This window comes from Danio rerio, chromosome 7 (assembly GCF_052040795.2).
Source record: "Danio rerio strain M-AB ecotype USA chromosome 7, GRCz13ab, whole genome shotgun sequence".
In the NCBI taxonomy this organism is placed as follows: Eukaryota; Metazoa; Chordata; class Actinopteri; order Cypriniformes; family Danionidae; genus Danio; species Danio rerio.
The window spans coordinates 71347111-71374736 of NC_141027.1; the positions used below are offsets into that span (position 1 = coordinate 71347111).

General features: G+C 34.8%; 2 protein-coding genes across 20 annotated transcripts in view; one reads left to right on the forward strand and one right to left on the reverse strand.

Annotated features, from left to right (window-relative positions):
* Positions 1–370: 370 nt before the first annotated feature.
* Positions 371–26593, reverse strand: tmem41b (transmembrane protein 41B). 17 transcript variants are annotated; one of them, XR_015494824.1, is made up of 10 exons: positions 15367–15408; positions 15159–15269; positions 12447–12564; positions 12231–12359; positions 9548–9641; positions 9339–9443; positions 9113–9251; positions 7523–7698; positions 6171–7409; positions 371–3626 (listed from the first exon to the last, which is right to left on the reverse strand). XR_015494824.1 is itself a non-coding variant. In XM_087259628.1 (9 exons), the coding sequence occupies exons 1-8, from the start codon at positions 25701–25703 to the stop codon at positions 7529–7531; spliced, it is 1041 nt and encodes a 346-aa protein (XP_087115754.1). In that variant the 5' UTR covers positions 25704–26593; the 3' UTR covers positions 4111–7409; positions 7523–7528.
* ipo7 (importin 7) overlaps positions 24476–27626 on the forward strand; it is a 53053-nt gene continuing 49902 nt past the window's right edge. For 2 of the 3 annotated variants that reach the window (XR_015494560.1, XR_015494561.1), the window contains exon 1: positions 24476–24661. Coding sequence is in view for 1 of the 3 variants with exons in the window: in NM_200905.3 (NP_957199.2) it covers positions 24578–24661 (84 nt within the window). In the remaining 2 variants the exon portion in view is untranslated. The remainder of the gene's footprint in view (positions 24662–27626) is intronic. The other variant, NM_200905.3, reaches the window with a different exon arrangement.

Genomic DNA, 27626 nt, shown 5'->3' on the forward strand with positions numbered 1-27626 from the left:
CTACAGAACAAACCATTGTTATACAATAACTTGGCTAATTACCCTAACCTGCCTAGTTAACCTAATTAACCTAGTTACGCCTTTAAATGTCACTTTAAGCTGTATACAAGTGTCTTTAAAAATATCTAGTCAAATATTATGTGCTGTCATCATGGCCAAGATAAAATAAATCAATTATTAGAGATGAGTTATTAAAACTATTATGTTTAGAAATGTGTTGAAAGTATCTGCTCTCCGTTAAACAGAAATTGGGGATAAAATAAACAGGGGGCTAATAATTCTGACATCAAATGTATAGTAAATATGGTTCCATTTATTCCGGCTTCATTTAAAAGAGCCTTTGAAAATGAATCATCCAATTCAGAAGCGGTCGATGTTACTGATGTATTTAATGATTTCATAATAAATATATTATGCTTCAAGAAGTTAAACAGACATGAAAAGATCTGACATAAAACACAGAACACGACAATACGCTCTTAATTAATTTGTTTGTAATACTGTAATCAGTGAGCTCGATTTAAGAACGAAGATGACAGTGAAAAATACACTAAAGAAAAATCAAGATGAGTACAACTGAAGAAATTATTAAGGGTCAGAGAGGTTATCATCAGCACACTACTCATCGAAACGAATGCATTTCCTCATTTTAGTATCGTACTGGGAAGATTTCGAGATGATACAAACTAGATGCTGGTTTTGACATTCAGAGAAAAACGGCAGACATAAATGAATGCGACAGAAGAAGAAATCAAATGAGGTAACAGAGAAATGATAACCGTTCCTCATCGCACCCTTCAGCTTAACAGAAACATCAGTGCAAACGATAAATTACATAGTTTTATTTCCCAACATTAATTGATGCGTAAATCACGTTTGGAAGGGTCAAAGTCTATCTGTAGCAAACATAAGACATTTTCGTAAGACTTCTTTGATAACGTAAAAGGCAACTTTAACAAAAATGAACATTCGGTTATTAATTACTCATCCTCATGTCTTTCCAAAACCCTGAGACCTTCTTCGGAACACAAATAAACATTTTTTAAAAGAAATCCATGAGCTCTCTTACCATACACATACACAGGATATTTTACATTTCAGAAAAAGGAACCAAAAGATTGTCAAAAAAGTTTCATGTGACTTCAACTAATCATATGAAGCTCCAAGAACAGTTTTGTACACCAAAAAAGGGTAAAAACCACTTTTGTCTTGCACGTTTACTACAGACAATACAACTTATTTGCTATTACTCAGCAACGCAACACACTTGTTATTGCCTGTAGTAAACGCACACTGGGACCTAACATAAGGTGAGCAACGTCATTTTTGTACAGTTTTTTTTTTTTTTGGTATTTGGAGTCTGGTATGGTTATGGTTGAAAATTGCATGTTTTGACAGATGTTTGGTTCATTTTCTGGACTTTGAATGTCTCAACTAAGTTGCATCAAGTTGATACCAAACTGAAAATGTACTCATCCTCAGGTCATTTGGAGTTTGGTATGGTTACAGTTGAAAATTTCTTTTTTTAACAGATGCTTGGTTTGTTTTCTGCAGTCTGAATGTCTCAATAAATTAAAATAGAGGATTAGAGAGCTCCAGGATTTCTTCTAAAATATTTTCATTTGTGTTCTGAAGATGAACAAAGGTCTTATGCAGGGGTCACCAAACTTGTTCCTGGAGGGCCGGTGTCCTGCAGATTTTAGCTCCAACCCTAATCAAACACACCTGAACAAGCTAATCAAGGTCTTACTAGGTATACTTGAAACATCCAGGCAGGTGTGTTGAGGTAAGATGGAGCTAAACCCCGCAGGGACACCGGCCCTCCAGGACCAGGATTGGTGACCCCTGGTCTTATGGAATTGGCAGGGACTGAGGGAGAGTATTTAATAACAGAACTTTCATTTTTGGGTGAACTAACACTTTAAATGTCGTGTTTAAATGCATAATGTCCAACTAAGTTGCATCCAGCTGACACCGAACTGAAAGTTGACTCAATATATCAAAATAGAGGATTAGAGAGCTCCAGGATTTCTTCTAAAATATCTTCATGTAAATATATATGATATGTATATTATGAGTATACAAATGTTTTGGTTCCTTTTCTGAACTCTGAATGTCTCAATAAATCAAAATAGAGGATTAGAGAGCTCCAGGATTTCTTCTAAAATGTCTTCATTTGTGTTCTGAAGATGAACGAAGGGTCTCAGGGGATTGGAGGGGACTGAGGGAGAGTCATTAATAACAGAATTTTTATTTTTGGGTGAACTAACTCTTTAAATGCAGAGTGTTTAAATAGATAATGTCCAAATAAGTTGAATTGAGCTGACACAGAACTGAAAATCAACTCACCCCTAGGTCATTTAGAGTTAGGTATGGTTACAGTTGAAAACTGAATGTTTTGACAGATGTTTTGGTTCACTTTCTGGATCTTGATTGTCTCTAAATCAAAATAAATGATTAGAGAGCTTCAGGATTTCTTCTAAAATATCTTCATTTGGGATTGAGGGAGAGCAATTATAACAGAACTTTCATTTTTGGGTGAACTAACCCTTTAAATGCAGTGTATAAATGCACAATGTCCAACTGAGTTGCATCCAGCTGACACAGAACTGAAAATCAACTCACCCTCAGGTCATCCAGATGTAGAGGAGTTTGCTTTTATTGATAGGAGAATACGTTTAGAAATAACTGCTGATAAAATAAATAAATCTGATAAAAAAAAAACATAAATGACCTGACTACAGTACAAAACTTAACATGTTGTGAAGCAAAATCAACAGTTTAAAACCTCCTAACGATGGATTTGTTTTTAACAAATACATAGTTTTTGCTTCACAAGACATTCATTGAAGAAGTGGAGTCACGTTATATATTATCCTGATGTTTATACGAGCTTGACAACAACAGCATTCACTCAGGACAGAAGATCTACTGGTGAGAACGTGGTGCAATAACAAATTTTCTTAAATCTTTTACAGATGAAGGCTCATCTACATCTTGGATTCCCCGGGGTTGAGAAAAGTTTTAGCACATATTCATTTTTGGGTGAACAATCCCTTAATCCCTAAACAGTGAACGCAAAACTGACAATTATGTCATCATTTCCTTACCCTTCACTTGTTCCAAACCTCTTTGGCTTTTTTCCTTCTGTTAAACACAAAAGAAGATATTTTGAAGAACGTCAGAAACCTGTAACCATTGATTTCCATTGTATTTCTTTTTTCTTTTATGCAAGTCACCGGTTACAGGTTTTCCGCTTTCTTCAAAAGAGCTTTTTTTGGTTTTTAATAGAATAAAGAAACTCATTAAGGTTTGGAAACACTTGAGGGCGAATAAATAGTAAGTATATTTTCCTTTTTGTGTGAACTGTCCCTATATATTATGTATACAGTTATAAAAATGATTTACAGTGGCTTGATTGGACTAGGACCACAGCCAACTGTAAATCATACAATACTTCCCTCTTTCACGTGACTAAAATAAAAGTAATGCACAATGTTAAACAAATTAAAATTAGATTACAAATTAAAACTACTGCAATAAAAACAGAAATCAATCCTAATCATTTTGGCGTTTTGATTATTTAAAAAAAATTGCATCCATGAAAGAAAACAATAGTAGTAACACTATAATAACTATACACTAGGAGTCATTTATAAAGCATTAGTAAATAGTGAGTTCATTATTTGTTAAGCATTAACTCTACATTAACAGATGTTAGTGAGCAGTTTATAACTGCTGATACAAATGCTGTATTATTGACTTGACACACACAGTTGAAGTCAGAATTATTAGCCCCCTTTTTGAATTAGTTTTTTTCTTTTTTAAATATTTCCCAAATGATGTTTAACAGAGCAAGGACATTTTTACAGTATGTCTGATAATATTTTCTCTTCTGGAGAAAGTCTTATTTGTTTCATTTCGGCTAGAATAAAAGCAGTTTTTATTTTTTAAAGACCATTTTAAGGTCAAAATTATTAGCCCCTTTAAGCTGTATTTTTTTCTGATAGTTTACAGAACAAACCACTGTTATACAATAACTTGCAAAATTACCCTAACCTGCCTAGTTAATCTAATAAATCTAGTTAAGCCTTTAAATGTCACTTTGAGCTGTACAGAAGTGTCTTGAAAAATATCTAGTCAAATATTATTTGCTGTCATCATGGCAAAGATAAAAGAAATCAGTTATTAGAAATTAAACAGAAATAAACTCTGTTAAACAGAAATTGGGGAAAAATAAACTAAAAAAATAAACAAAATTAAATATAATGTGCTTAATTGTTTTTTCATGCTTTATTAATGATTAAATTTTCAGAACTAAATTATTTATTGCATTATTTACTAACCACTTGTACTCAAGAGTAATTGGTCGTTTTTAAGATCATTCAGAATGAGTTAGTAAATGATTCGTTAATTATTGAAATCAACGTTTACACATCTAATTATCCAGGCATATAGTAATGGTTACTACACTATGTATGTTAACAAATGCTTTACTAGCACAACTACATGCAGTTTTGTGACCCAATCTAAGGTGAGGACTATTTATGAGGCTAATTAAAGGCTCAGAATCAAATGAACAATAATCTTTGCTATCTTATCTAAAAAATTCAATTACTGTAAGGTTTAAACATTGTGAAATAACAGGAGAGTCATAAAATTGGATAAAACAACAACAACAATATAATAATTTCCCAATATATTATGATACAACATTTCAATGTTACTTAGTGATGTTTAAATTGGGCGGTCATTTTATTTTAGTTAAGATTACAAAGATTTATTTTTCATTTGATATGGTTTCATTTGTGTATCTTCAAATAGAATTGAATAAAGTTTTTACCTTCTTTTTTCCTCGTTTAGAATATAACTGAGCCTTTAAATGTCATGTATAAGGGATTTATAAAGCATAAATAGTCTTCAGGTCACAAATCTGGATGAACTTAATAAAGCCTTTATTAACATTTAAAGTAACTACGAATATATGCTTGAATAATAAGATCTACACTGTACAAAATGGCCGTGATTTCGACGGTAAAAATCTGTAAAAATGCTACAGTAAAAATCAGTAACCTGATAAACAGTATGTTTCCTTAATATATACGGCGAATAACCGTAAACTGACTTTCCCAGAATTCCCTGAATGGCACGCCACTTTTTATTGTTGACATTAATATGGGTCTTTTTAGTTGTTTCCCCATCAGTTATGTACATTAGAGATTTATGTTACATCTAATGTTGATAGACAATGTTTATTTCATTGCTTTAATTGTATGCGTGTTGCCATACTTGTGTTTAGTAGTTGTGTGAATGACACTGATCACCTTCTATATTACACTGACAGCACTTTTCTACTTGTGGGAAAAGTTGTTTGTGATGAGTTATGGTTCATTATGTAACTTTCTCATCATCACCTGCATATGTCTATGTTAACGTGTCTATCTGTGTAACAAAAGATGTGTAGATGTTGGTAATTCAAAATACAGACATATTACATCTATAAATTAATGAAATACGGTAGCTTACTGTAAAAATGAGAAATTACTTTTACGGTTTGTACCGTGTTTTTAATTGTAAAATACTGGCAACCACAGCTGCTGTTTTTTTATCGAAAATTTCAGGGATTTATTTTTTTACAGTACATTAATGTTAATTTGAATAGTTTATTAATCATTGATTTACGCATTCTGAAGGATCTAAAAAAAACACCAACTATTCTTAAATAACTGGTTTGTAAATAATGCAGTAATTAATTTAATAATGACAAAATTCATCATTAACAAAGTATGAAAACACACAATTATTAAGCACATTACACGTGTGCTTAGGAGTCAAGAACACAGCATTTGTAGCTGCAGTTATAAACTGCTCATTAAACATAACTAATGTAGAGTTAATGCTTAACTAATAATGAATTCACTATTTGCTAATGCTTGATACGCTGAAAAAAAAGTGTTGCATGCAGAACTGTTGCAAACAATTTATTTGTGTTCCATTTAAATAAACAAATTAAATTTAATAATGTTCAACTTAATTTGTTTGTTTAAATTGAGCCCAAATAAATTGTTTACAACAACTTAACATAAAAAAATTGAGTAAATCCAAGGAATCATCTTTGAATCATTTTTTCAGTGTAAATGATTCATAGTGTGTAGTTATTATAGTGTCACCACAATAGCTTAAAATAAAACAGGTGTTAATGGTTCAGTACGTGTGACATCAAAATATTAATTCCGTTTGACTTCAAGTAAGCTTTTATATTAAGGCAGAACTTTCTAGATGTAATCTACCGTCTAAATCTGTAATACTAACATGGCATCATCCACATTTACCAGTTTTAGGGGGGAAGAAATAAATCTGTAACACTTTACAATAGGAGAAACATAGTTAATGTTATTAATCATAGTTCTACAGCAGTGTTTCTCAACCACGTTCCTGGAGGACCACCAGCACTGCATGTTTTGGATGTCTCCTTTGTCACACCCGTTACAGCTCTTTCAGTCTTTGCTAATGAGCTGATGATCTGAATGGTTAAACAGACATGGTTTATGTGCAAAGCTGGTGGTCCTCCAGGAACATGGTTGAGAAACACTGAATAACAGCATATAGATCATTTCAATGGGGATGTCATTGGACATTTCCAGCTTGTCGTCAAACTATTAATAAGACGTGATTCAATCATACCTTGATCTTATAACAGCTATCATTTCTTATTAATAAGTGGAACTTTCTGGACTCTCAGAAGCTGTGGAAATTTAAAATGCAAAACAGCAACTACTTCAGAACCATTGTTATAGGTTACATCCATCAAAATGCTCTATATTACTCATAGTTCAACATTTATTAAAGTATTTTAATTAAGGATACAATTGATTAGCTAACTAACGACGCATTAACTAATCTTAACAAGCATCAACGTTTGATTTAAATAATGCGTTAGTTTAATAATGTTAAACTATGATTAATATATGCAATGCATTAACTAATAGTCCCGTATTTTAAAGTGTTACCGATAAGTCCATAATAAGAGCTTAGCAATGTGGTCTATAGTTAGCATCAGCACACACTACACAGGGCACTGTTGCATAATCCATTCACAGTCTCAGCTGGCTTACGAAATAACATCGAACTCGGTTAAACTCACAAAGCTCCCCCTCAAAAGGTTTCTGAAGCATGTAATACTTCATCGTCAAAGTAGAGCACAAAAGTTGGCACTTTCCATTTCAGCTCAGCGACTTGAGAGGGAGTGAACGGCTCATTCTCCAGTGTATCGCACATGAATCACTGCTGTTTTATATGAACTTTAAAATCCACTGAAGACGTCGACGTGGAATATATTGCTAGAGAAAATCAGTGACGATTGAATCTTCGTTGCGTGACAGTGCTGTTGAAACTATGGAAGGCCGGTCCTGCCCGTTGAATGAGGGGTCTGTCATACATGCATAAAAGAAGAAGTCGAAAATGAGGAGAAGTTTAGAGGATCAGTATCATTCCTGAGTTGAATCAAGCAGGGGTGGGAGACCTCTCTCTACTCGAGCTTTTGCTGGAGTTTCTTCTGAAAGCAAACCGGCAGGATGGAGACGACGGCCAAAACCCCCAGCACCAGAAGAGAGTTCCAGGACACGGCCTCGCCAGCGGTGGTCAGTTTGTAGAGCGTCGTCCCTGCGTTTATCGCCACAAAGGACGGAGGAGCCACTCCTGTGAATATATTAAACACATCCAAAAACTATTAGATGATTCACTCATCAGTTGATCTTATATATTGAAGATACATAATGGATAAATGATGACAGTAAATAATATTTGACTAGATATTTTTCAAGACACTTCTATACAGATTAAAGTGACATTTAAAGGCTTAACCAGGTTAATTAGATTAACTAGGCAGGTTAGGGTAATTAGGCAAGTTATTGTATAACAGTGGTTTGTTCTGTAGACTATCAGAAAAAAATATAGCTTAAATGGGCTAATAATTTTGACCTTAAAATGGTGTTTAAAAAATTAAAAACTGCTTTTATTCTTGCCGAAATAAAACAAATAAGACTTCATCCAGAAGAAAAAATATTATCAGACATACTGTAAAAAATTGCTTGCTCTGTTAAACATCATTTGGGAAATATTTAAAAAAGAAAAAAAAAATTCTAAATGGGGGCTAATAATTTTGACTTCAACTGTATGTGTTTATAAGTCAATAATACAACATTATGGCTGGCGTACACACATTTTTTGTGCGTGTCTGTCTGTCTCCTCCTTCTGCTGTGTCAGACAACAGACAGACTTAAAGGAAGAAGGTCTCACGTGGAGAAATACTACAGTAAGAACTAATCTTTACTAATCAGTATTGTGAAGTTGCATTGATGAGTCACACACAATATCGTTACAAAGTTAACGCGCACAATGTAGCTAACGTGCTAACGTGCTAATGTACAAAATAAACCTGATTTAACATCCACAAACCGGGATTGAAGCGTCTTCTTTTATAATTGTTCTGACACGCGGCTGTGCTGATGAAGTAAATCGCTGTAATTAATTACACACTTGCACTGTTTTCAAACACTTTAAACATGTGAAACTTACTCTTAATCAAATTTGATGATGATTGCTGATCCTAGCGAACAGAACAGACCTTTTATTCCCGGTTGCTTTGCGTATGTCTGTCTGGTCTTGTTGACATATACACGTGACAGCCGGAACATGTTAATGCGCGCAGCTGTCAATCAATTCGGTGGGCGGGGGATCGCACTCCTATGTAAGGTTGCGGTCGGTCTGAAAACCGCTCTAATTGGTCCATCGTTTTTATGTTGTTAAATTGAAAAAAAAAAGGACTGGGTGTGTTTGTATCACCCCAATATTATGGTCTATACACTATATATACACATATGTTTGTCCAAATAGCTTGAAAAGTAGATTTTTCACCATAGGTGCCCTTTAATGCCATTTTAACATCCTGAGTTGGGTAAACTTTTAACAATGTAGACCTGGCCAGAGCTCTCAGAACACACCTCAAGAAATTGCAGCTGACTAACTATATTTAATGCATCCTCAAAGCAGAAACACCACACAAACTGACGTCATTGTTCTTTGTAACAGTGAACTGTTTACACATTCTTACCGAGAAAGGTGCCCAGGAAAAAGACACCCAGAGGCACATTAATGACCGGCGAGGTGATGTTGATAAACCAGTTTGGAAGGAAAGGAGTTATTCTCAGAAAAATGATATAATTGATGAGGTGCTCTCTGTGCTTGTCCACCTACAACGACATTAAACAGCATCAGCTTAACATTGAAGCCAATCAAACTTCATAAATAGAAAATGAACGTTTATTTAGAAACATCACCTGTTGTGACCATTTCTGAGCTCTCTCCGTGAGGTACTTGTAGACCATCGGCCTCCCGACTAAATAAGACAACATATAGCAAAAAGACGCGCCAAGGCCTGAACACTGTAAAACATAAAACCGGTACATGTGACATTTACATCTCCTGTTTCCTGCTAGACGACTAGACAAGCTTTTGAATTGAATTTGCATATAAGCAAGGAACTCACCAGACAGACCAGAAAGAGAGCTAAAGGAAAGGGGTAGAGATAACCAGACAGTATACTGAGGAAAATGGAGCCTGGGATGGCAAATGTCTGAAGGCTGAGAAAGGCTTAGTTAAGGGTTAACTCATTAGTAAATTAAAACAAAACACATTTGTTACATTGTGAACACAATTCATGGATATCCCAATGAACTCATCTGGCAAAGGACTAAGAGGTTAACCTATTAGAATAGACTTGAGTTGTGTCAACCATATAGCGTATGAGTTTAGGCAAGTCATATCACTCAGCGGCCATCTTTGAAACAACTGTCAGGCAGTATGCTCGGGCATTCTGTTTGAATGGGGAAACATCAAAATCTCCAAAATAACTTCCCAAGCTTACAATTCCAATGTCCAACCTAAAACCTACCAAATATCAACGTCTAATTATGTCACAGCTTGACGGTGTGTGGACATTACTACAATGACGTCTTTCAGATGTTGGATTTTGGTTGCCATACCGGACAAATAAATGTCAGTATTTGACGTCAATATGATGTTGGTTTATTATGTTGGCTCGACTTTGGATTTTGGTCACGTTGTAACAAAAAAATCAAATATCAAAGTCTTTTGACGTTGTTATTGGACATCAAAGCAAAGTTGTCCTTACACACTGGCTAGACGTTGAATTTTGGTCGTTGTTGGAGTCACGCAAAATCTGCAGAAACTCACATCTGGTCTAAGCCTCTCCCTCGGAGAATCGTCAGTCTATAGCAATCGCTGATTGGCTCCTGTACTAGAAGGCGGCGCTTCATTCGCCACATTGAACGTTACACTTTTACCCATTCAAAACTACACAAGTGACATGTCTTGTGTGTTCTATAGCCTTTGGTTTAGTGTAGTCCCAAATGGAACACTAACATTTTTACTCGTACATTAAACTCATTATTTTTAACTCATCTATAGTTACGCAATTGCACAGAGTTAGACCTCTTTCTTGACTTCACACAGAAACAGCAACGCATGCCAGCATGACATCACTTTGTTGCAGAGATGCTGTTGGTTAAGGCAGCTTGAGGCAGAAAGCGCGAGTATGTCTGCGGTCTGGAGGTATTATTGTTGATGACAACAGCATTGCCATAGCAAACTGAGAGATATGTAAACTTGGGATTGCCTGCCGGGTAGGGGTGTCAAAATTAATTGTTTTTTTTTGGTGCACGGCGATGCAGACGCGAACTATTCAGTATCGGTTCAGTAATAATCATAACCGGTTATGTACTGACGTCATTTATCTCCTATGGGCTCTGTGAGAAGAGAGCGCAGGTATTTACAAAACTCAGGAGCCAACTCAGGGCCGGCCCGTGGCATAGGCAGTAAAGGCAATTGCTAAGGGCGCTGTACATCCAGCGGGGCACCAGAAATGAGCGCGGTTAAGTTGGTTTTGTTTTCGATACTCTTGACACATTCAGCAGAAGACGGCAATAACTCAAAAACCCTTACCCTAAAAAGATCTAAAGTGTGTTTCCTACAACAAGACAAAGCTGGTTATGTTTCACAGCTGTCTTTTTTTTTTTTTGCTCAACATACGAAACTCTCAGTAAGGGACCGTCGAAAAAGTGCTTCTTTTTTCGTTTTTTTTTTTTTTGCTCCGCTCAGCGCGAGCTCTCCCGACTAAACGCATATTGCGAGGGCTTAAGTATGTATGTGTTTGTTTATTTAGAGCAGTCTATGTTTGTGTATGTGTGTGAATGAGAGACAGTGTGGTGCTGTGGCTTACCCCAAAATATAACACTGTGTATGGAAAGCATCGTCAATGCACCGTGATGCACCGGGATATCGAATTGAACCGAATCGATGGCATGATAATCGTAACCGAATCGAACCGTGAGACCAGTATAGGTTCACACCTTTACTACCGGGTATTTTAAGCGAAGGAGCTATTTGTTTTTATATTAGATACATTTTATATTTACTGTTGCACTAAAGTCCAAAAGTGAAGAATTTATGTTATTTATTACTTGATTGTTTAAGCTTCCTCACAGAAGTGCACTGTTTGGGAAAAGATGCTGAATGTTAAAATAAGGTGAATTAAGTAAAAAAAAAAAAAAAAAAAGGAACATCCTGGATCTGTTTCTTCGCTCTTCTTTATTCTTTTTTATGTTTTATAGAAATATCGGATCGGTAGATACGCTAAATTAAATGACTCAGACTCGAGGGCAAAAAAACCTGATTAGGACATCCCTAATGTTCTTATTATATTATTCTGCTTTGTCTGTATAGTTATGAACACACTTGTTTGTAGAGTAAGTAGTTTTACCATTTTCTGCCATTTATTATTCCAAGTAATTTCTCCCATAGGCAACTGATTCAGAAGTTCTAAAACAAACGCAAAAACGAGCGCACTTCCACATTGAAAAATAAGGTCAATACGGAAATATAAATTATTAATAGCATTTTATCAGTGTTGCATCATTTTTTTTTAAGATCCCAACCCTCGTCACAGCACTGTATAGAATTTGACATGCTCAAACTCTCGTGTGGCTGTTACTTTAGCCATTCATCATCTGATTCATTGAATGGATCTTAATCAACTGAATAACTGATTCCTAAAATGGACATCACTGTGGAAGTTTACAAATTAAAATATTTATACATTGACAGTTATTTAACTCTTGAAAACTCAAGATTAACCATGTCAAAAAGGATACAAAATGTATGTAGCAAAGTACGCTAAAAGCACTTGGGTGTAATATGTGTCCTTATATTTGGACAGTACTGTCCCCAGTGCCTTTGCATCTTCCATGTCTTTAGGGATTTTAATTTTCTCTCTCTCGTCTCTGTAAAGCATCAAAAAAAGACATCAAAAGTTATCATAAAACATTTTGAAACTTGAAAACTTCAGTCGGGAGTGGATGCAGACTTACTCGCTCAGCTGTGGGAAGTTTCTGAACACCAGATACATGACACAGGCAGAGCAGGCGAAGATAACGACGAGGAGGAGGATTGACATGCGCGCAGAGGCTCCTCCTGGTGACTGGGCTCCTTGGAGAATAGTTTAACAGCACACAACATGAATAACCTCTCATAATATCTGAGCAATGTGTTGCATACATTTGCATCACTTGCTTACTATCCTCAGGGGGATTAAGGGCTGTGAGAGCTGCCCTATGTGCAGAGTTAGACAACTACAATACCAAAAATCATCTTACACATGCAGAGTGTGAATCCTGTTCCATTATTGACATCTGAAGTTTATTAAACATAACTGGACTTTTAGATTTAAACAAAAAATTCTGATTGATTCTGTACTGTGCAAACAGTCACTTTGCTCTTTAGAAATAGCAATGGGCTATATGCACAGCTAGTGTTTTTCAGCCAATGATAAACTTCCGGTGAAAGCTTAACATGACTATTTTCAATTTCACAAGGTTTCTTTTACAGAATCGATGTTGTAACGTTATTAAAATACACTCAGGTAAATAAACTTAACCATTTGTTAAGTTGTTCAAGCAAAAAACAAGATGAAAGACTGTTTAACCGCTAGCGTCGTCAGAAACTTCCTTGAAGATACTGGGGTAAAATAAACTGTCATATTTTAAAGACATGGGGGGGGGGGGGTCCGGTCCGAAACTTTATATCGTAAAAATCAGTGATCTTCACTGCCTGATATAAAGAAATCAGACCTTAAACATGGCAACTTTGTAATTAAATGACAGTTCACCGGAAGCACTGAGCCTGGCTGGCTGTAATTAAAAGTCTGTGTGCAAATTACTCCATTAAACATTTTGAAAAATTAAGATAAGTTCAATCTTAATTTATTCGAAAAGCTCAATTGCATTGCATTCCAGTAACCAGAATACTTTGTGGGTTTTAACGCTTTTCTAAAAATTTGATTTAAATAATTACAATTAGACATTTTTTGAGTATTTACATTTAATAATTGTTATTATTACATTTTTATTTTGATATTCAAGTTATAAATGTCCAACATGTTTTGCATGTTTTATATTTTCACCTAAAATTAGTTACCCTATAACAAAAAAATGGGTTTAATTATATAATTATATTAAATTATAATTAATTTGTATGCTAGGATCCTTAAACATACTGTTAATAATCCTTAAACAGACTCTTACCATGTAAAATCGAATTATTACTCATATTATTGAATCTAAAATTATTAGGTAATGATATCTAAATAAACCTGACACGATATTTTGGTCATCATATTGTTACACCAAACCCCGTTTGCTAAAAAATTTGAAAAATAAATTCTTAAAAATGACTAAGATCACAAATAATATTTTGGTTTTAATGCTTGGAATCCCCTTCTAACCTTTGACACATTAAATAAACAAGCAAAAATAAGTAGGCTCATTGAAAACTAAATATCTGACTTAATTATGCTAATAATCTAACAATTTATTAACTCCTATTCACTTGAATTTATTTCGGGCAACCAAAAACTGAAGAGTGCCTGCCCGAAAGGCTGCCAGGGATTTTGAAATGTTGCGGATTTTGTTAGAGATATTTCTGGTCTACAAATTGTTACACCAAAATGACAATTGCTAAAAAAAATAAAATAAATAAATAAATAAATAAAAAATTCTTGGAAAATAATAAAATCACACATAATATTTTGGTTTTAATGTTTGAAATTCCCTTCTAAACTTTGACACGCATTAAATAAACAGGCAAAAATAAGTAGGCTCATTGAAATCTATATTTCGAACTAAATTATGCACAACTTATTACCTCCTATACTTGTGACATTGAATAAAAAGGAGATATTGTCTGACATCCATACTGACGTCCATTTGATCAACATGCAGTTAATTTAATATTTTGAATTTGTTTGTTATTTTCATGATCATGTAGGTCTTTTCGATTTGGGCCACTTAAAATTATTTCGGGCTAGCAAAAACCGAAGAGGGCCTGCCCCAAAGGCTTCAGGGATTTTGAAATTTTGTGAATCCCGTTAGAGATATTTCTGGTTTACATACTGTTACACCAAATGACATTTGATAAAAAAATGTTAAATAAATAACAAAAACATTATTGGAAAATAATAAAATTACACATAATATTTTGCTTTTAATGCTTGAAATCCCATTCTAACCCTTGACATTCAATAAATAAACACACTAAAATAAGTAGGCTCATTAAAAACTATATTGCAAACTTAATTATGCTAAAAATATATAAATATATGACCTCCAATTCTTGTGACATTGAATGAAAAGCTCATATCAGAGATTGAACTATGCCTTGCAGTATGAGTAATGCAAACCCAAAGCAACTGTATTGCACAATACTGACGTCCAGTTGAACCATTTCATATTTTTCATTTGTTTGTTGCGGTTTTATTTTGTAGATTATGTCATTTCTACCTTTATAAGACACACTTTAGAATGAATGATTAACCAACAAAATCATTCATCCCTCAGTTTGAAGGTTTACCTTATTTTACAGTAACATATTAAACCAAAACATTCAAACGTCCGCTGTCACAATTCCGCTCCTAACCAAAAACAAGATATCTCTATCAAAGTATACATCTATCATTCCTTCATATGGAAAGTAACATAATAACTACATTAGTCTGAAACGAGGACATTGTGTCTGAATTAACGTACCTTTGGGGACTGGAGTTTCTTTGGAGGGCCTCGGTTCCTGCTCCACCAGCGGACTGCTCTCCGTCTCGCGGTTTCCTGCTCTCTTCTTGGCCATGACGATCTTTTTTTTAACTAAAGAAAATAATGAAGGCAGAGCTCAGATGTTAACTGAGATCATACATCAACGTGAAAGCTAAACGCAAGGTTTCAGCCGGCTTTCTCCTCCTACTTCTTAAGATACCGGTGACCTGTGACAGTTTTTTCCTTCTTCGGCGCTGTTCTGTGCAGATGACGGAGAAACCGAGAGGCTGCTGCCGCCATCTAGTGAAGATGTCGAGGAGATCGTAAATACTGTGGTAAACACCTACACTGTTCCCACTTTCACAAAACAAAATGCATGCTGACTGTACCAAACTGTAAACACTTTTTTCATTGATCTAAAAATATTAAGACTCCCTGACTTTAAGAGTAATCCTAAAGCTCTCAAGAAGACATTAACTGCTAAAAAAATATACGTATTGTACAAGATTAATATGCTTGAGTTATGTTGTAAATGCATTTAATGTTTGTTGTTTGTTGTTAATTTAAATACCTACACTTTAAAAAATGTTGGGTTCCAGACATTTTGTTCATCTTTTCCTTACACAAATCGATAAAGTTAATTTAATCGTTTTTACAAATTTAAGTGGATTGAACTTAAAATAATTAGGTTGTCCCCAAAAAAATAAAAATAAATAAAAAACACGTCAAGAGTTGTGTTGATTCAGCTCATTTTAAATATGTAGTGTGAGGAAGCCGCAATATATATACAACGATTACTATGGTATTCTGAAGAAACTTGAAAATCCAAGTTACCGTTGTAAATTTATTAACTGATGATAACCCTTACAAAAAAGTAATGTTATTGGGATAGGTGCCTGTTTTGTTTGTTTTGTTTAGCTGCATTGACCATTTTCAGCACTGTTAATATCGATTTGTGTTGGGATAACATGGGCAAATTAAGTTAGCTTATTCATTCATTTATTTTCTTTTCGTCTTAGTCCTTTTAATAATTAGGATTCGCCACAGCGGAATGAACCGCCAATGCTTTACGCAGCGGATGCCCTTCCAGCTGCCACCCATCGCTGGGAAATATCCATTCACATTCATAAACACACATACACCACAGGCAATTTCATTCATTCATTCATTCATTTTCTTTTCGGCTTAGTCCCTATATTAATCCGTGGTCGCCACAGCGGAATGAACCGCCAACTTATTCAGCACGTTTTTACAAACACAACCCATCTCTGGTAAACATCCACACACACTCATTCACACTCATACACTTCGGACAATTTAGCTTACCCAATTCACCTGCACCGCATGTCTTTGGGCTGTGGTGGAAACCAGAGCACCTGGAGGAAACCCACAGCAACACGGGGAGAACATGCAAACTCCACACAGAAATGCCAACTGACAGTGCAGAGGCTCGAACCAGCGACCTTCTTGCTGTGAGGCGACAGCACTACCTACTGCGCCACCGCGACACCACTACAGGCAATTTAGTTTATTCAATTCACCTATACCGTGTTAGCAATTTCCCCGTTCAATAAAGTCTGTTTAAAAATACGAGTTTTTAATAATGTTTTAATGAATAGTTGAGTATTAAAACCTCAAAATAAAAAATTTAATTACGTTCAAATGATTCTTTCATATTATTTCACATCAATTATTTTTGAAGAATTTTAGTAACTATAGCCATTGTGAAAAAAGCCGAACAAAAATTAAAGTCAGTGGCTATCAGTTTCCTATAAGAATATCTTCACTTTAATGCAGTCACCTCAAACTCAATTCCTGGAGGGCAGCAGCTCTGGTTTTACCTCCAACCACCCCCACTCACGCCGGCTTTAATCCGCTTGTTAGGTGGTGATGTGTTAGTGATGTATGTAATACTGTTTCCCTGTCCAAGCCGCCACTCATTTGAATTGACAAAATACTCATTTATGACCACTTTTTATTTATATCACACATTAAAGTGAATTTTATATGAAGACATAGTGTACACAACAATCTCTGGTCTTGCTGCATCACAAATACCAAAATTGTAACAGTTTTTAAGAGAAATTTTCACGGTCACTTGAAAATGGTCACTCTTTGGCCATCAGATATTAGGCATGGACATATATATTGCGATCGTGATTTTCGAAAGTATTACATTGCTGTGTAAACGTTTGTCTCCCCATTCAGTTTCATAGAGCGCCTTTTTTTTTTCTTTTTTTATGATGCATTAGTAATTTACAAATACAGCAAAAACAGGCAACAAAGAAAATTCCAAAGATAAAAAAAAAAAAAAAGAAAGACATTTACAAGACGCCAAAAACAGATTCATAATAGCTTACAATAGACAGAGCTTTTACATTTTTTACAGCTTTGAGAGACTTCATTAACAGAGTAATTTCGTTGACAAATATCTTGTATAAAGGAGGAGATTTTGAAAGTCGACATTTGTGGATGAAGAATTTACCATTTAAAATGATAAAATTAACAAAGTTTCATAGAGCGCTTGGATGCGGAAGCCCCTTCGCGTGACGTCACACATAACAAACGGATAGTCTCTATTAATCTTGAACACCTTGCTTAGTTGGATCAACTGTGTTGGATTAGGGTTGGGTTGAGTTTGAGACATATGCTTTAAAAGAAAGAAAAAAAAAGAAAAGAGAAAAGAAAACGTTGTCTTTAAAACATCTAGTCAAATCTTTTATTGAAAGGAACTGAAAAAAGTGTTGCATGCAGAACTGTTGCAAACAATTTATTTGTGCTGAATTTAAACAAACAAATTAGGTTTATTAATATTCAACTTAATGTGTTTGTTTAAATTCAACACAAATAAATTGGTTACAACCACTTAGCATAAAAAAAATTGAGTGAATCCAAGGAATCATCTTTGAACAATTTTTTTATTTATATGATTCAGTAACATGAAATCCAAAATGATTTCGGATTAAATGATAGCCTTTTCCCTTAAATAGTTATGATTGCTGTTTGTTCAAACTGGTTACTTAAAAGGAGCTGAAAAAACACTATTTCTGAGTTTTTTTAAGGAAGGGGACAACTTAATTGTTTTATGTTCAATCCACTAAATTTCTAAAAACTAATAAGCTAACTTGCAGTGCGGTGGCACAGTGGGTAGCGCTGTCACCTCACAGCAACAAGGTCGCTGGTTCGAGCCCTGGCTGGGTCAGTAGGCATTTCTGTGTGGAGTGTGCATGTTCTCCACGTGTTTGCATGGATTTCCTATGGGTGCTCCGGTTTCCCGTCCAAAGATATGAAGCATCCCTTTATCATTGTCTGTTTGGAAAGCTAAATTGCTTCAATATTGTCGGTAAAAGCAATATTAGACGAGTAGACTTAAGAAGAGAACTTGAGTAAACATTAATTAATTTTCTTTTCGACTTAGTCACTTTATTATTCAGGGGTCGCCACAGCGGAATGAACCACCAACTTATCCAGCATATGTTTTACGCAGCGGATGCCCTTTTAGTAAACATACATTGTAGTATTTCAAAATTGTAGAATGTGTTTTCTTTGTACTGTTAATAGTATTAATGAGTACACAAAATCTGTTAATTAACAAAATAAGATTCTGTATTTTGTGATTGACAAGTTTTTTCGGTCGATGGTTGTGAATTGCATTATAGGAGCTTGATCTTTGCTCTGTCGGCTTTTGATGTTAAAAATTTAACTGTGCAGATTAACAGTGACATTTTAGTAGTTTAAAATAATATAATGTATAAGAAATAAAATATAGAGGAATAATGTAAAATAACAGACAATGTATGGCTTTTTATTAAAAAGTTTTTGTAGCATAATATATAACAGTAACCTAGACAGTATATGACTTTAAACTATTAAAAATGTTAATAAAAGTGACTTTTTTAAGGTTAAAAGTTGTTGGAAGAAAGGTCTAGATCCCATAATGCAATTCAAAAGCATAAATAAGCAAGAGAAAATAAAAAAATAAAAACATGAATCAAAATATAGAAAACTGCTAATTTACAAACATTTTTACAGTGTTTAGTAGTTAGTTACTTTAAAAGTGAATAAATCCGTTGTAACTTGGAAGTGTAAAGCTGACTTCATTTTTATAATTATGCAGATAAATCATTTACTGAATAGTTTTAATGCAATGGGTTTACTCACTTTTTAAGTAAAGTCCACAAATCGCTTTTTTCTTTACAGAGTAGCATTGTGCATGCATGTGCAAAAAAGTGATCGGAAATCTAAAGAAAACTGAAGTAATTGTACTAAAACTATGCAATAAACTTTGTACTTGGTAGTTAATCAGATTAATGGCGGTGGAGCTAGTTAAGCTTTCATTTTCAAATGACCTGTGTAAATATAGTCTGAATATAAGGAATGTTTAAATAGTTAACTGTGTAAATAGCTGAATATAAAGGCCAAGTCTTGCCTATCTCTCTTGAAGAACCTTGACACAGATAAATTACTTTTTGTTATGGTTGTTGTTGTTGATCTTGTTTCTGTCAGATCCGGTCCAAGGACTTTAATAGTAATTAAAATATAATTCATTTCACTTTAAAGGGATATTTATATTTCCCCTGGCAATTTAAATTTACTTACTACTTAAACTCAAGTGGTTCCAAACCTTATTTATTTATTTATTTATTGTTGAAGACAGTAGATATTTTGATCAAATGTGAGAATATATAATATTTTTTAAAAATGTAACCACTGACATCTATAGTAGAAAAAAGTACTATAGTTTAGTTTTTAGTTTTAGGTGAACTACCTTTAGGATATTCAACCTATTTCAATGTGTTATGGTCTTGCTCCATCACCTGGTTCTGGCTCATCATAAATCATGTCAAATGACTTGTCTGTTGATTGAAAATTATCCCAAACATCATACTGGGGATCCTGTTTTTTTTTTAAAGGGAGTGAACAGGTAGATAAAAACAAAATTTTTGGGGGGGTCATGGGGTGAAACGGTGGCTCAGTGGTTAGCACTGTCGCCTCACAGCAAGATGGCGGCTGGTTCGAGTCCCGGCTGGGGCCAGTTGGCATTTCTGTTTGGAGTTTGCATGTCCTCTCTGTGTTCACATGGGTTTTCTCGGGTGCTCCGGTTTCTCCCACAGTCCAAACACATGTGCTATAGGTGAATTGGATAAACTAAACTGGCCGTAGTGTATGTGTGTGAAAGAGTTTGTATGGATGTTTCCCAGTACTGGATTGCAGCTGTAAGGGCATCTGCTGTGTAAAACATACGCTGGATAAGCTGGTGGTTCATTACGCTGTGGCGACCCCTGATGAATAAAGGGACTAAGCCGAAAAGAAATGAATGAATGAGATTGACTCATGAAACACTGATGAAAGCCATGTTTACACCGAAGATGATAACTAACCAAAACTATTATAATACATTATTTTATAACGAGCCTACATTATTATCCTTCGAGAGGAAAGGCTACACTTTATAACAATAGCAACATAGAATAATTATGTTTTCAGAGCCATTTAATTTCTTTCAACGATAAAAACATTTACCAAAATCCAGTTTAGTCAAGTTTTGATAAGTATATTCAAAGGTAGTTTATTAAAACTTTACTCATTTTTTCCCTCACAATTACTCGGGCTCAAGTGGTATTAAATTTTTAGGAATTTTGCTCTTCTGTTGAATAAGATATTCTGAAGAATGTTAGAAGCAGACAGCAACCATAGTAGAAACAAACAAAAATACTAATAGGCTACTATCAAAGTGAATGGCTGCTGCTTTTCAAAAAATGTCAGTATATCTACATGTGTTTCCAACAGAAGAAAGAAACTCAAACAGGTTTAGAACAAGCGAGTAAATTCGTTTGTTTTATTTTTGGGTGAACTACCCCTTTAAGGTTTCTGAACAGCTAGCCTGCGCGGTGCTCGCTTAGCATGTTATATTTAACATCACCAACAGCACACTATGTTCTTTTTGCGAACAGGCCTTAAACTGGGGGTTTTCCAGACATCTTCGCTTTTCAAGAACCAAAGAAAGGGTTAATGTACAACTGTACTTTTCGGAAAACTGTTCTTTGAAACACTGACACCATTGTCCTGCAGGGTTGAATAGCAACTCCAGCAAACGTGTCTGGTTTGTATGGTTGGTGCTTACCAGTTGCCCTCTGGGAATGTAGCCTACTGTATTTCGGACACACTTCTACTGGCATGAAACTACGTTGAGAAAAATATATCATCAGGTTTATCTGTAATGTGTTTTTTCAAATGCAGGTGGCAGTGTGCTCACTGGAATTTTTCTTGGAAGCTGGATAAAGATTTTGTAAACATCTCGGGACCACCCTGATATTTGGAACTGAAAGTGCTTTTTTGGAACTTATTCTGACCTCACATTTTCAAGTTCCAGCCTCAGAAGTAAACCTGTCAACAATGTTCCCAAAGCCACTGGATCCTCGTGCTTCAGGCCCCGGGCATAAAAGGAAGTGACTAAGGACAGAGCATTAATCTCTCCGAAGGGCCTTTTTAGGCACTGCACAGGCTAGAAATCACAGCGGCTCAATAAAACCCTGCACACAAGGGCCAAATGTGCTCCAGGCTTGTGGCACACACAGCAAAGCCATGAGCTTCTGCCTACTTTAATGTGCATGTTTGAATTAACTAATGTAAAAATAAAATCCCAAACTTTATTAATCTTATCAAGCAATTTTGCTTTCTTTAGACAACTTGAATTATTCATTCACTCATTCATTCATTTTCTTTTTGGCTTAGTCCCTTTATTAATCTGGGATCACCACAGCGGAATGAACCGCCAACTTATCCAGCATATGTTTTTACGCAGCGGATGCCCTTCCAGCTGCAACCCATCTCTGGGAAACATCCATACACAATCATTCACTCACACACACACACACACACACACACACACACACACACACACACACACACACATCCACTACGGACAATTTAGCCTACCCAATTCACCTGTACCGCATGTCTTTGGACTGTGGGTGAAACTGGAGCACCCAGAGGAACCCACACAAACCCGGGGAGAACATGCAAACACCACACAGAAATGCTAAATGAGCCAGCCGGGACTTGAACCACCAAACTTCTTGCTGTGAGGCGACAGTGCTAAAGTGGTTAGTGGAGCCACTGTGTCGCCCTATGCTGGTGTAGTTCTAATAAATTAAAACGGCTTTAGTTCAGTATAAATGTCATGGCTGAAGTTCAGTAAGGGGTCTACAGATGAAAAACAGCCATTCTTGGCTAATTCTGGCACATTTTACAGGAATGTTTATTAATGTGCAGTGACCCTGTAAACAAACTAAACTAAGTTCTGTTGATTTCAGATCATCGTGCAAGTGTCACTGCTGAAGACAGTCAAGTTATGTTTGATTCATGAACCATGAACTAAAAAAAAAAAACTAAGAAATGCAAAAACCATATTCAGGGATACAACAATGATTTATTCTTCTCGGGTTTTAAATAAAAGATTTATTCATTAAAATAATATGCAAAAATAAAATGCAAAAGTTTGAAAAATAAATGCTGAATATAAACCTTAACTTTTATATATATATCATCCGTAATCCGGATTACAGATTTTTTTTACAGTATATATATATATATATATATATATATATATATATATATATATATATATATATATATATATATATATATATATATATACATACATACACACACACACACACACACTGTAAAAAAATCCATAATTTTACAGTTTATTTCTGGCAGCTGCACTCTCAGAAATAAAGGTATGCGAGCTGTCACTGGGGTGGTAGCTTTTCAAAAGGTATACGTTTTTACATAAAGAGTCTATATTGGTACGAGAAAAACTTTTGTTCATTTTAGGTACTAATATGTAGCCTTGAGGTATTAATATGGACCTTGTAGGTACAGATTTGTACTTTTTGAAAAGGTACCACCCCAGTGACAGATCTCGTACCTTTAATTCTGAGTGTGTGAGGTGGCGGAAATAAACTGTAGAATTACAGCCATAAATTACAGAAATTTACTGTAAAATAACAGATTGAATTACAGAAATTTACCAGAAATCAAAATTTAAGTAAATTTTTGTAATTTATTGTCTGTTAATTTACAGTAAATTTCTGTAATTTAACGGCCGTAATTTTACGTTTTTTTCTGGCACCCCAGCTTCTGGAAACAAACAATAAAATTCCGGATTTCTTTTTACAGTGTATATATGTATATATATATATATATATATATATATATATATATATATATATATATATATATATATATATATGTATATATATATATATATATATATATATATATATACCAGTTCTGTCTGGTTCTCAAATCAGAACTTCTACAGCCTTTTTACCCTTTGTGTTTACTCTGCCCACATACAGCCAGCAAAAAGCAGACACTACAGATCTAAAGTTTAAGAGGTGGGGGCACTAAGGCACCCGCACACCTCCCACCAGTGCCGATATACAGCCATATCACACTGATACTCGTGTGATATTGCTCATAAATATATTAATGCAATAGTTCTGTCTAGTTCTCGAATCTGTTTGGCAGAAAGCCATGCGATATTTTGCAATATCAGAACACGTACAGCCTCTTCACCCTTTATGGTTTATATGGATGAAGGGCATATGCTGGATAAGTTGCTGGTTCATTCCGCTGTGGTGACCCCAGATTAATAAAGGGACTAAGCCAAAAAGATATTGAATGAATGATGAATGAATATATATAAATATATTTAATTTTTCATTAAAATAGCCTTTTTTCTCAGTCTGTTGTGTGTAGTTTCAGTAATTGCAAAGAATAAGTTATTTACATTGTCTTTAAAGTAAAATAACTGAACTTAGAGGTTTTGCACCTGAACTATCTATCTATCTATCTATCTATATATATATATATATATATATATATATATATATATATATATATATATATATATATATATATATATATATATATATATATTTATATGTATATATATATATATATATATATATATATATATATATATATATATATATATATATATATATATTCACACTTTTGACCAATGCTATGCTTGAGACTTCTGAATATATTTAGTCTAATAAGTTAGTTCGATATTCATAATAACAATAAAAACACGATGCATGTCACACATTGTTATTGCGTACGCAAAACTGTCCCCATGGAAACATTTCTTGTTCAACTAAACAACATATTTACTTCTGAACGACACCGACGCAGAGTCAAGGACAAAAACTACAACTCCCTACACGTCCTTGAGCGGAACGGAAACTCGCCGTGGAGAAATTGGCGCTGATCTATCCGGCCCATCTCGCCTGCTCTTCCTTTCGCGCCGGTAGCCGAAGAATCGAGCGTCCATGTGCGCAGCGCCCGGGACTTCATAGACCACTGAGCCTTCCGAATCCGAGCCAGACCGCGACCTTGCAATGGATCTCAACACTTTGATCGAGGCCCTTCGGGGCACCATGGACGCAAATTTGCGTGAGGCCGCAGAGAGACAGCTGAACGAGGTAAAGTGATCGGATGATGATGGTGGTGATGATGGTGGCGCGCCTCGGGCCTTGCGCAGCGGGAAAGCTCTCGCCGCTATCCGTCTTTCTTAAAATAGATATTTTGCAAATGTATTGTTAACGCATACCCTTTCAGCCATGTATAACTTGAGTTAACAATGCAGCAAAGGTTCGATATCATATAGTTTTTACGTTTTGTAACACGCGCTAGCAGCTCGTGTCTGTGTACTACGTCACCGCGATAATGGCTCGCGCAAGTGTGATTGTGTTAAACAGACTAAACGGCGCTCAATTATAACAAGACTTTAAAAAATTATCGAGAGTACGTAATGTTTTATACGTTACTATATTTTGAGGTAAAATAGCGATACATGTGAGTGTATTTAAAGCTGTTTATGTGCTGTCCGCGAATGTGCTAGCGCGTGAGATGCTAGGCGCTAGTCTCACGTGTCAACATGAGGCAAAAGGCTTGTTGTCATTTCACTTTCTAACGTTAAATAAAGACTTTCACCAACTGAACGCACATACTTTCTAATAGCCCTACTTAAACCAATACGAGGACAGGTTGTATACTTAATAGTTCATTAAATGTCAATATTTTAGGCCCGATTCATTAGCAAGCTGCGTCAGAATTATGAAAGAACTTTGATATCAAGCTGCAAATCGCGTCATTATGATTGTATACATATGTAAAACTTTATGACGACGTCTTATTTGTTATGTTTATCACGTTATATGGTGTGTGTATATGTAAATGTTTGTTCAACATGGCGCACAGAGCTTTTACTGACGTATACAGGAACAAGTTTTGATTTGAACAGCGTGTAAGTAAATTTTAAAACATACATGGTATTTCATGGTACTTACCATAGTGCATGTCCAAAAACGGAAGTGTAATTTTAGAAGACAGTTGTTGACAATCATAATAGACGGTGGTTTCCGTCGAAACCTGATTGGATTTATAATTGTCGCAGTTATTTGTGTTTTTCCCATGGTTATAACGAGGTTTAGGTGGCATAAATAGTATTAGCAATGACAACATGGTATACTTTAATGGGCAGGCACAATAATAGGTATTCTATTCGTTTGCTTGTAATGGCATGACCATTTGTTGACCATTTGGTCATGGTATGACCACTGTACTTTCTAAACAAACAATACATTGTTAAACCCATTGTGTGATGTAAGGGTAGTTTTACTTTCAGAATCTGTTTTAATATATCTATACTAGGGTTGTCACAATACCATTATTTCATGTTACAATACTATACCAGCTGAAGTATTGTGATACCAAGTAGGCATAAGATTCTGATGGTATGATAACCTTGGATAAAAGTATTACGATTTTGCGGTATTGTGATTACTGCTCTAAAATATAATATTTTCAAATCTTTTTCTCCTTTGAACACAATATATTTTTATTTTGAAAAACATTTAAAATATTTTGGAGTAGTAAACATGTCAGGCTAAATAATTCTAGTCAATCATTGACTTTTGCTTCATTAGTTTCTAAAACAGAGATTTCATTAATGTAAAATGGCATGTTTGGATATCTTTTCTGCTGGAGGTACTGTTGTCCTAATAAACAAACCAAAACAAACGTAAATAAAAAAAATCATACATGTAGCATGGGAATGGTATTACAGAAAATGTTGATGGTTTTAAAACCTTGACTTTTCCAAAGCGTGGTATATCTTGAAAATGATTATCGTCTCATGTCTAATATCAAGTAGTATTGCAATGCTGTAATTCATAACTCAAATCTTTGAAGTAGAGAAAATTGTCAGAAATACTATATTTTAAAAAGATACAATAGGCCTACTTGAATTAAATTCGTAATTCCCTTATTATTGAAAAAAATATTATCATGTCACTTTACCCAAGTTGTATTCCTTTGTTTTCTTTATTTTGTAGATGGCTGACCAGCAAAAACACATTAAAACAAAGATAAAAATTATACCAAACAAAATTAGTTACAAAAAAAGCATTATTCCAAGGAAATTAGGCTTAATGAAGTAGTAAATTTTTTTTAAACGTTTCGTGTTGCAATTTTGTTTTTTTTCTCTCTTGTTTTTTTATTTATTTTTTAGTCTTTATCAGGTAAGAATCCAAAGTAATAAAAAAAAATTACTTTCTGAGTCCCTATTTTATTATTTATTTAAACTTTTTTTTTTACTGTCACGGTTGTTGCAGCTACTAAACCATATTGCTCGGAATAGAAATGAACTGATTCACATTCGAACTGAAGCGTCAGAAAACGTGCAATTGGCTACCTTAAAAGGTGTGAATTCTGCACAGTTTTGCAACCTTATATTATAAAATGATTGGTTGCGCAAACGTGTGAGCATTTTAGTGACTTTTCCACATGCAACATTATTTTGTAGATGGATTGTTAATGACGATACTACCGTTTACAAACTACAGTGGCACCACCAGTATTTTGGAGCCATAGTATCATGATACTACTGTTATACAGATAAACTGTGCAACCCTTATCTGGTCTACAGGGACAGAGCAAGTATTTAAGTGTCTTAAATTAAAAAGGTAGTTTTTATCCAAATATTCACTTTAACACAGCATTAGCATACTTATGAATATTTGGTTTAGTGATTTTGATATCTGAGGTGTGCATTAGTTTTAGGATGTTTAAAGGGTCACGAAACACCAAAACACATTTTTTGAGCTGTTGACAGTCGTATATGTGTCCCACACTGCTAAAAACACTATTAGGACACCTATATTTCACTAAAAAGTGTAAATTGGTTGTTTTTGCGTTATTTCAAGCAAATTCGTACTTCCTGTTTGAAACGAATTTTTGAAGCTGCGTCACGGTCATGACATAATAGCGTGTATTCCAGCGTGCAGACTGGGCGTCTGTGCCAGAGTGAGTCTTATTACGTCTTACAGTGTGATGCATTAATGCATGAGTAAGACTTGGTTCAAACCAATCAGCGCGCTCTATTCT